This window comes from Cygnus olor, chromosome 20, assembly GCF_009769625.2.
Source record: "Cygnus olor isolate bCygOlo1 chromosome 20, bCygOlo1.pri.v2, whole genome shotgun sequence".
NCBI classification, from domain to species: Eukaryota; Metazoa; Chordata; class Aves; order Anseriformes; family Anatidae; genus Cygnus; species Cygnus olor.
The window spans coordinates 8,417,740-8,428,314 of NC_049188.1; the positions used below are offsets into that span (position 1 = coordinate 8,417,740).

General features: G+C 50.3%; 1 protein-coding gene across 6 annotated transcripts in view; it reads left to right on the forward strand.

Annotated features, from left to right (window-relative positions):
• The window catches only part of RPH3AL (rabphilin 3A like (without C2 domains)), a 38,099-nt gene extending 28,033 nt beyond the window's left edge, over positions 1–10,066 (forward strand). For all 6 annotated transcript variants that reach the window (XM_040532399.1, XM_040532401.1, XM_040532402.1 and 3 more), the window contains 3 exons: positions 259–372; positions 822–1,004; positions 7,204–10,066. In XM_040532399.1, coding sequence (XP_040388333.1) covers positions 259–372; positions 822–1,004; positions 7,204–7,238 — 332 coding nt within the window. In that variant the 3' untranslated portion in view covers positions 7,239–10,066. The remainder of the gene's footprint in view (positions 1–258; positions 373–821; positions 1,005–7,203) is intronic.
• The last annotated feature ends 509 nt before the right edge of the window (positions 10,067–10,575 follow it).

Here is a 10,575-nt window from a genome sequence, read left to right on the forward strand (position 1 = left end):
AGGTGTTGGTGCTGCTGGGGTGTGTGCAGCTCAACTGCAAATCACCTGGAAAAAGTAAAAGCACATCGTGTTTGAGAGGAAGCATGAACAGCTGTGGAGGAACTGCAGGTAGGGCTCTTTTTGGAGAGGGAGAACATGATCATCGAGTCAGCATTTGTTCATGTTTTATTTGGATCCATCTGGCACCCTCTTTGCAAGTGTTATGAACATTGTGAATAACTGTCTCTCTCCTCTCCTCCCCCCCAATCTTTCCTGCAGTGGTTTCTAGTGACAGCGAGAGCGACTCGGAGCTCAGTTCCTCCAGCCTGGATGAGAAGCCCTCGCCTGTGGGGTCAAAAGGCTCGCAGGACAGAAAGCAGCAAGCAGGACTGGGTAAGGAGCTGCTGTTCCTTGTGGCCGGAGGGTGGGAAGTGAGCAGTGCTTGAACATGTGGCTCCTGGTTTTGGGGGTTTTGCCCCCAACTTGGCTGCCCTGTGCTGGTGCAGCCCGGTGGCTCCAGCTGGGGTCTGCTCCGTTATCACTCAGATAGCAGCAATGGGTCGAACTGGTGGTGGGTCACTGTTCCCTGCAGCCTGTCAGGGGCTGTCCTTGCGGTCAAGAGCTGCTCCTGGCTGCCTGGCAGCACATCTGCAGCCAGCTCCTCACGCTTGACCAGAATCACTGGTGCCATTTTGGGAGCGGAGCATGGGAATTGGGCTTTGGTCCTGCTCCCAAAGGTGCCTGGATGGGGGAAGGGACACTTCTGCTCTCTTAGGACCTGGTCTGGGATCTGTACCCGCTTCTCCCTCCCCCAGCAGCCTCTCTCTGTTGTGTCCCCGCAGCACCCAGTGGGGAGTCCAGCCGGCCCGCGGGCAGGGTGCTGGCAAGCACCCACCCCCCTGCCCTCTCGGGGAGCTGCAGCGGCCTGGGCAGCGAGCAGGGGGCTGCCCTCAGCGCCACCGAGAGCTGCCAGAGCGACCACCCGCCGGAGGGGCACGACAGCGACGTCGGCAGCAGAGTCCCCGGTAAGTTGACGCCCCTCTTCTGGGCAGGAGCTGACCTCCCTCTAAGCAGAAGGCTCTCAGGAGTGCACCTGGCAATGCCGTGGCCCAGCATCAACTTTCCCTGCTGTTTCGCTGGTGGCAGATGCTGTCACAGCATTACAGCTCACTCCTTCCCTTGTGCAGAACCTATTCTGCAACATGAGTAATCGTCTGGGGTGGGAGCTGCCCACAGCCGCCTGTGGGAGCCGCAGCAGCCTGGGTCTGTCCCCTTACGAGGGCCCGGAGCTCACACGTGCCCTGCGGAGCCAGCAGCACAGATCTGAGCTGGTAGTGGAGCAAAGCAGAAGCCCAGCAGCTTCGTGAGACTGAATACAATTTTTTCCTAATGTTAGGTGGCTCTCAAAGAGAGTGGCTCTTCCCAGAACTCTGCAGTGACAAAAACAAAATAGAGATACTCATTCCCCCTCAACAGCCTTGGAACAATTAAGTGACTGTGAGAGCAGAGGCTGCTATCACGTCTGATCTGGAGCAGCTGAAAGAGATGCAAATGTGTTCTCTCCTCGGTTCTTGCTAATCTATTCAATAACCCCTTAAGTTATCCTTTAGCACCGCTCCCCCCAGAGCGTTCCTGCTGCCCTGCGATCTGCCACTCCTTTTGTTCCCGAGTGGTTTTTGTGCTGTGCGTGTTGAGGCGTAAATTGGATTAGAGAGAGCAGGTTTATCCTTCAGTGCAACAGGGAGTCACAGTCCCCCTCCCCGTGCTTCCTGCTGGAAATAGCCAGCATAAAATCGTTTCTGTGCTCTTCCCTCCCTCCACAGGTTCTGTGGATTTGCAGTTCTCTTTAATTTTTTTTTTTTTTTTTTTTTCAAAGCGAATCAGGTGAGTGGTACTTCTGCTCTGCCTGTCCTCTGTCTGGATTATAGTGCTGCCCCAGCCTGGGGGGTTTATATTTAAGCCTCTGCTCGCTGTGGCATTAGGGATGGGTGTTTCCCGTGGTGTGCTGGCTCTGCTGCCTGCTGGAGTGGAGCAGCAGGTTGTTCTGTGGGATGGAAGGGGTCTGTGTGACCCCAGTGTTGATGCTACATGGCTGTGCTGAAGTCTGGCTGGAAGCAGGCGATGGCCATCCTGCATGGCGTGTTCGTACAGGGCTTAGCACTTGGGAGCTTTCCTGCCAGCCACTCGAAGCAGCTGCCACCTGGCCATGACGGTGCAAACAGCATCTGAGAGGCAGAAAATGCCTTTTTCCAGCAAAAACCTCTTATGCAAAGCTTGGCACAAGGGGTCAACGCTTTCCAGTGGATCTCCCTTTGCTAGGCAGGAGAGAGCTGAAAATGACAGGCAGTGCGGGGACACATTTGAAAAACGAGAACTGCACTGATCTCATGAGCCCAGTTAAAACAGTCCCCGAGACGCAGAGAGGATCCTGCTAAGAAAAAGGTTAAGCCAGGTTGGCCGACTGGAGGATACCTGTGAAGATCTTCATTACGGCTGGGGCTGCTTATTTCCCAGGCTCCCCGCAGCAGGGGCTGTCCTGTTCAGGCAGGAGGGCTGCAAGCTGCCTTCTGCCCGGGCTGGGGGTTGCTTTCGTCAGGAACGGGCTGGGAAGTGATGGAGGTTACGTGTCAGGGGGTGAGGATATCAGTAATTGTTTGCTGTGTCAGCATGGAGCGTGCCCAGCTGGAGAGGGGCTGCAGTGGTGTAGGAGTTTTGTAGGAATTCGGTAATTGGCGTGGCGCAGCGAGGTGGTTTGTGCAGGTCAGACGTCCAGGAGGCTGCAGCAGTGAATGCCCCGGTGCTTTGCCAGCAGCCTAGCAAGTCCAAAAAATAAAGAGAAGAGCAAACCCAGCTCCGTAGTGCCCTAGGAAGCGTGCCGCTGTGTGGAGGGGTTCATGTGCCCTGGGATGCCAGAGGTCTGGGGCATGCAAATGCTTCCAGCAGTGATGAGCTGGGAGCCTGGGTGCCTCTCCCCCTCCTTAGATAGGTCCGAGCTTCTCACTGTCTGTGCTTTTTTTTTTTTTTTCCACCATGGGTCCCTTTGGATGCCACTTTCTGCCAAAACTCAGAGGCTGCTCCTGCTGTTCAGCTCTTTAAGGGGTGCTGGAGGTGATGGGCCCTGTGTGTCGAGGCCAGCAGAACGCAGTGCTGCGTCTCCCTGGCTGTGGGACAGTGCCCGTGCTCTGCTGTGTCTGGAGGGAAGGGCAGAGCAAGGGGCAAAGATCCTCTCTCCTTTTAATAGCTGATCCTTAGTGGCAGGATGAGGACGTAGAAGGGAGATTTTGCTACAGCTTTTCTAAAAGGCTCTGAAACTTTCTAACGCCATACAGGGAGCAATTTTTTGCTTTATATTAGCACCTCAGGTGTTGTTCTACCACCGGCTTTCTTTTTCTGTCTTTTTCTCACCTCTGCTCTAATTCAGCTCTCAAGTTAACTGTGTAGAACGATTTAGCATCCTTAAATCCAGGGCCACAGGGAGCGGTACTGCAAAGGCAGCTGCTCGCAGTCCTGAGCTCCTTAAGCCCGAAGGCTGAGACGATGGCATGGTTGCACGGCCAAGGGAAAATAAGGAGCTATTAAGAAGAGGCTTGCAGGTTTCCAGCACACAGCTCCAGCTCCGGCTGGGGTTTGGTGAGGCAGATAATGAAGCCTGGGGTTTGTCACGAAATGACTCATTGTCAGTGCTGCACTGGGATTTAGGCAACCTCAGCCCGTGAGCCAAAGTTGGAGAAGAGAGCAGGGAGCTGAGAAGATGCCAATTTTTTATTTTTATTTTTTCTTTACCACCTGCTTTCAAACGGTTTCAAAAGTGTCGTTTTCTGAGGGCCTGAGCTTCCTTCTCATTCTGAAGCTCCAGTTCCTGGAGGTGAACCAGATGAAGGCCTCCAGAGGTCCCTTCCAACCTTAACCATTTTGTGTCCGCTCCGAGGCGATGGCTGCTAAGGAGGCTGCTAATTCTCCCTCTTTCCCTGGCTCTTGCCTCTTTCCACTGGGTGCCATGGGGTGGATGTAGTGCATATAGGAAGGCCATGCGCTGTTTTGGATGGAGAGCATTTTATCCGTTTTATCCATTTAAGAGAATGAAAATTGCACATGGGAAAAGCCCGATCTTCCTTTTCCCCCACCTAGGGAGGTGAATCTTTTGCTCTGGCTGCACAGCTGATGTGCTAAGAGGTGCCTCAATCAGAGACGAGCGAAATCCTCGCTGTTCTTAATTACAACATTTTTATTAAAGAGAGGGAATATTAAGCAGAATTAAACAAATCAGCAATGCTTTATGGTGGTTTTCATTAGCCCATGGAGAGCTATTTGTGGAAATCACATCTTAGAGTTTGGGCTTGGCTCCTGCAGGGGGGCGATTAAGAGCGCAGGGGATCTCCCCTCAGCTGGGCTGCAATTCTGCTTCGGTGGGTCCCCCTTACAGAGTGTTTCCTGAGGACCTTATCCGAGGAACAGCCAAGGTGTGGTCAGGCTACCTGAAGAGTTTGCAAGGAGGAAAGGTGAGAGGGGCTTGGCGTGGGCTGGGGGGGTGCAGAAAGTTGTAGTTTGGACATAAAAGGGGATATTGGCAAAACAGCCACAAGACAAGCTAATTAATGAGTAGCATACATCTGAGCGCAAATCACAGTCTCCCCATCTCTGCCTGTGTGCCAATGTGTTGTCTAAATCATTAATACTTAAAGAGTGGTGCAGCAGCTGGCAGTTAAACAGAGCCACATTACACAGCGATGTCTCTGAGCCTGGGAGCTGAGACGGCGACGGCAGCACCCAGGGGTGTAAGAAACGTCGTGGCTGCAGCCACAGGTGTTGGGGTAGCCAGAGGGACCCCGAAGGTCCAACCTGGGCCCTTCTCCCAGGGTGGCAGAGCTGCCGCTTCAGCTACATCCCTCTGGCTGCTGTCTTGGTGGCTGTCGTGCTGGGAGCAGCCGAGCAGAACTGAGGGAGAGGGTCTGGAGCTGAGAGAGGTGGGCAGGAAACGCTGCTTTCAGCTCACTTAATGTGGGGAGATTTATGCTCTGTCTTTCAGGAGTTTGCTAGATTTAGAAGCGAGGTGGTGTCACTCTCTCCGTGGCTCAGTGTCTCTCTGGTTGGGGTAGGCATCAACTTTTGCTCATAAATATGCAAGCTGTTAATACAGGAGACAGGCAGAGCCATCCTGCATTATTTTCATGGCAGGAAATTCTCAGGGCATCTTTGAAGTTGAAGCATTAACTTCTTTTTCTCCTTCCCTTCTGTTTCTCAGATGTCTGCTTTGCTCCCTCAGGGATGCTGAAGAGGTAACATTTTGCTTCAGTGGGTCTGACTACTCCGTTCCATGTCGGAAAAAAAATTGTCCTAACAGCAATTAGGCTCTGAATGAGATAGTAATTTCTCTAATGACTTTCTTCATGGCAGTCTTTGGGGAGGTGACTTTTGTTTTGCAAGTTTGGCAAGAAGGTTGCTTAAATGTTTTCAGACGGCTCGTTCCCTCGTGAACAAGAGCTCCAGCCAGGCAGCATCGTCTTCCAGTGCTGGCTTTGCAGCGGGACAGAATGGGTTGGCAGCCACGCTCACAACCCCAGCTCTTCCTCCTCTGCCTTCAGCCTCAGCCTGCAGCGAGGGCGCAGGACAGGAGAAGGGGGGGGCTTTGGAGTCAGATGTCGGGGACAGACCCACAGCCTCTGCCTCCCACCACTGCTGGTCTGTCTTGTTTGCCCCCGTGTGCTCAGAGCTCGCTGTCATTGCCACAGGGTTGAGATTTCTGCGGAGGATGAGGATGAGTCGTCCCTCTTCCACCAGTGAAGGAGCTGAGTTGTGCCTTCATGGCTGAGAGGCTCAGAGCTGTCTCTGCCTTCTCGTGTCGGTACTGCAGAGCACCAAATGATCCTGCTGTATTTATAAATAAAACGTATTCCAGTAGTGACGGTGTTAGGAATGATTCAGGTTTGCGTTTTAGGTACAATACGTTTGTAAATATGAATCTTAGAAGAAGCGTATGCCCCCTTCCATGTTTTAAGGAATTAAAATATTTTCATCTTCAAGTGGTAGAACCAAAACATTTTCGTCTCTTTGAGTCTGCCTTGAAGTTAAGTGAATAAAGGCTTGAGTACCTATAAAATAAATTACTTTCACTATTTCTGTAATTCTTCATGGAGTTTAAAATTGAAGGCTTCTTCCTTGAAAATAGAGGAATAACAAAGACTCATTCTTTTGCCTCTTTCACTCAATATATCTGGAAACAAGTCTGCTGCTGAGGATGAAAATCCTATTTTTGTGCCTTCTTTCACTCTGCAGAGGTCTGTACTTTGGTCTTTGATCAAACAGTCTGCCTGGCCTCCTGTCCCCATGTCCTTAGACTTATTCTCTGCCCTTTGCAATACGTTTACTCCTCACGCTTCCAGCTTTCTATTGAGCATTTTGCACAAAGCACCGAGGGCAATAGTTGATGTAATCTTTCAAAACAAAACATAAAAGAAGGAGCATGGGAGTCTAATATGGAAGTTAGAAATCTGGATTTTGGTGTCTTTGTAAACAGATTGAGAGGTTTTGTGGCTCAGGAGGTCATCTTTGAACTGGGATATTTGCCGGGAGCTGGTAGGAGGAATCTGCAGGACTCCCCGTGCCTTGAACGTTTTGCATGAACGCGGTGACTGCAGAGTGTCAGGAGCCAATGTAATTTGTGTCCCCTTCGGTTCAGAGGAGCAGAAGAGGGACGAATACCGAGGCCTCCACCTCACCAGCCCTGCGCTGGCAGCAGCATGTCTGGCAGGCAGCGAGTTCTGCTGAAGTGATCACTCGGGTTCCTGTGGTCACCGTGAGCCTTTGGGAGTACAAGGGCTTCCTCTTTGTCAAAAAGCTGCCTCCTTGGGCACGCAGAGGGCAGGAAGATGAGGGGAGGACCTGCTCTGTGGTGTGTGGGTGCTGTCACCTGTCTTTGAAACCTCTGGGGACTGAGGCCTGGCTTTCTGTCTAACTTGGAAGTCTGAGGGGACCAGCTCCATCAGCACAGCTCTTTCTTTCTCCTCCTTTCCCAATTTGTCTGTCTTTTCTTTCTTTAATAAAGTTTAATGGGCCCTGACTGCTGACAGAGCGTGGAGTAATGATGCACAGACATTCTCTTGATTATTATTTTTAGGAAGCTCTTAAAATGGCACCGAGGAGGTAAAAGCAATTTAAAATAACTTTGTCAAGTCTCTCCCCTTTGCTTCTTTTCACACAAAACTTTTGTCTGTCTTTATTTTGAAGGCAAACGGTACGTTCACACCAGAACCCGCTGCTGACGGAGGTGAAGACGGAGCTGCTTGCCTGGATCCAACACTTGCCCACTCCTTTAGACCTCACTCCAGACAACAACTGCCACCAGCAGGGACTTCTTTGACGCTGGCTCTTGTACAGACATTAGCAGCACCTGGGGAAGTGCTGGCCTGTCCTCCCTGCCTTGCTGACCTGATTTCTGGTTTGGTTTCGTTTGGTTCCCCTCCTACCCGTGACATATGCTGGGAGAAGGGTGCCGTGCCGTGGGGCCCAGCTGTGTGTCTGCTGGAAGGGGCAAAGTGCTCACTGGGGCTGAAGAAATGTGTGCTGCTTCTTCTGGCCTGCCAAACTCAGCCCGGGGTTCTGCTCCTGGCCTCACAGTCCTGGCTTTGATTTCTTCAGGGGAAAGGGGAATTCACCCCGTGCTCCTGAAATAGGGTGTGAGGAGACCACAGCCCCTGTAGTGCTTCTCACCCAAGGGTGATTTTCTCTCTGTGAGCCCCGAGGGTGAGAGGGGGCTCTGATTTGCACTAGACTCCATGTGCCTGGGTTGTCACTCCTTGTATGTCTTGTCCTTGTTGTTCTGGTTTGAGGTGGTACGGGTCTGGTGGAGGCATCCCAAACGAGCTGCTGAAGCTGAGCTCCCTTCCCCTGAGGTATCCCTCCCAGACAGGGCTGTCTGCTCAGGGAGGCACTTCAGTGAGTAAAGAAACACCTGGAGACGTTTGCAATGACTTTTTCAGTCCTCCTGGCTGCGTGCTGGCCTGTGTGTCCTGTGACAAGGGTGATGCTTTGGTGGCGGGGTCATGGGCAGTGTGTGCGCTGCGGCTCTGGGTGGGAGAACGCTTACCAGCCCACGGCCAGCTGGCTGCCTTCGATTACCCAAGTCAGCTAAAAGCTTTCCAATTACTTTATCTCGTTAAGCTCTGCAGATTCTCCTCCCACATGCTCACCTTATAATCTGTTGCATGAGCAGGGGCCTGCATTTTGCCATTTTCCTGGAAGTCTTGAGCATCTGGCCGGCCGTGATGGTGTCATGATGAGTCAGGCTGTGGAAAGCTCTGTGCCCATGTCCTGCTTCTTCTCCAGGATGGGCAATTTCCCTCCAAGGCCTGGCAGATGAGAACAATCAAATTAGCTGACATCTCCAGAGCAATTAGATCTTTAGAGGCTTGAACGAAAACGCACGCTAGGCAAGTGGGAGTCTGTGGATTTTTATTAAATGCTTTGGATCTGACCTGTGTTTTGCTGAAGAAATGAAGGATTCCAAAAAGTCCCCTCCGGAGTCGTGGATTTAAAAGCAATTCATGCCTGTTAATGTCAGCCTGTTCCCTTGGTTATTACTCTTTTGTTCAGCTCTCCTTTGCTGCTGGGTGCTTTGTGTGCATGTAGTATATGCTCTTACAAATGGCTGCAGTAAGAAGATAAATGAGATTGGGCACTGGAATGCTCTAACAGGAGATTGGAAATCAATCCTTGACTTTCTTTCTAAATGAACACGGTCCAACAGAGCACTGCTCCTGTACTGCTTTTCCAGCTAACACACCATGGCAGGTTGCTGAGAAAATCTTTCCAGCTCCGTGATCTGCTTCTGCCCTTTGACAAGCGAAAACAAAGCCTTTGGATGATGTGGGCTCCTCGAGGTGGCCTAAAGAGAAGCCTCTGAACGTGGGTTTCACACCGTCAGTGTTGAAGAGAGCAAGGGATGAGCTTGTTCTCCACGGAGGGGTGCTTCTAGTGTTGTGGTCTGTGTTGTTTAAACCTGGCCATCGAGGCTCTGATCAGCCACATTGCTGAAAGGGGTGATGTCAAAATTGTTAGCAGTTTCTGAAAAATTAAAAAAGTCAGCTTTTCCTGAAATGCTGGTATGATTTCAGAGCTGAAGTCATGCTGTTTCTTCTGAGAGTTGCAGGGTCTTCAATTTCAGAAGTGTGCTGCCACCAGAAAAATCCTGTGCTGCCTTAGAGCTTTTGACAGTCCTACTGAGGCTCTCTTGCTCTGTCATTGCCGCTGTGCCTGAGACAGTCTGGTCTGCCAGCCTAAGTTAATTCTTTAAAAGAAGGAGAAGGAAAAAGACACTTAAAAAAAATGATTCTATTTTCTTAAAACCTGTTACTTTCTCATCAAAAACCCTACACTGAGTCGGAGAGAGTTTTTAAAATTGAACGCGTCATTTCTAGCTCTCCTTGTGTTTCTTATGATTCATTCCTGGACAGTGCAGGCAGGTTAGTCATATTTTCACCCTCATCTTCACTTCTTAGGTCTGTTTACCAAGCTGTGGGTTGCCAGCTCTACACAAGAACCTGTTCATCTCTGCTGGCTTACTGTGCTGCTTTAAGGCATGGTTTTGATTTTTTACTGAGACCAAGTTTTACAAAACAGATTAATTTGGGACTGCTATTTTGTACCAGCAAGACTAGAAATGATGCTTTCTTATCTCTATATTTTACTTCCATGGAGTAATTCCACCTGAGTTTGAACAGAACCATTCTGCTGTCTATGGAAAAACTCCCTGTGGGTCAAGGGAAGTCTCTAGCCCAGGAGAATGTGATCTAGCCACATTCAAATGTGATAGATAAACGTACTTAGCTCTGTGCACATATTTTCTATTAAAGATCTCCTTTCCCTTTGTTGCATCTCTCTTGGTTGTGTTTTGTAGCTTTGGTTGGAATATAATCCTAAACCTGCACCAGTTGACGGCCTTTTCACTTGGCTCAGGGTGGGCAAGAAGGGCTCTGTGTGCTCAGTCTACTCTGATCGTTTGTGTTGCTTTTATTATTTTGTTGTTCTCATTCTCCATCCCTTACAACTTTTATGTAGTGTTTTACTACGGGAAACAATAAAGCTTTGGCTCTGTAACAACTGCTTACCGTTCTTGACACAGTAAAAACTTTTTTTCCATTCCCAGGTTGCAGATACTCTCCAAATCCTTGGGCTGGCTCCAGCGAGGAAAGAAAATAATCCAGCTAGTGGAATGGTGATTCACACGGCTGGAGCGTAATTGAATTCTGCGCTCAAAAGTTGTCATTTGTCTATCGCCCCTCTTTGGTACCTCAGCAGAGGACACAGGTCTGCTCCTTAGCCCCTCCATGGAAGGTTTTTAGTGTTGTAACCACTAGGCATGAAACAGCACTGGCTGTCATGCTGTCATGTGCTGTCCCTGCAGCCTCCCAAGGTTCGTCTCATCCCGGTGTGACAGTCGGGGTCTTTGCTTCTCGCATTGTTCACCCAGCTTGTGCAGCCCTGGCTGCTCTGCGCTCCCTTCCGCTCTGCATTCAACTTCAAGGTTTCAAATGGCTTTTTAATCTGTTTTGCTTTTCCCGTTTTTAAAAGCGCCTCAATAATTGCTGTTGGGATTGTTTT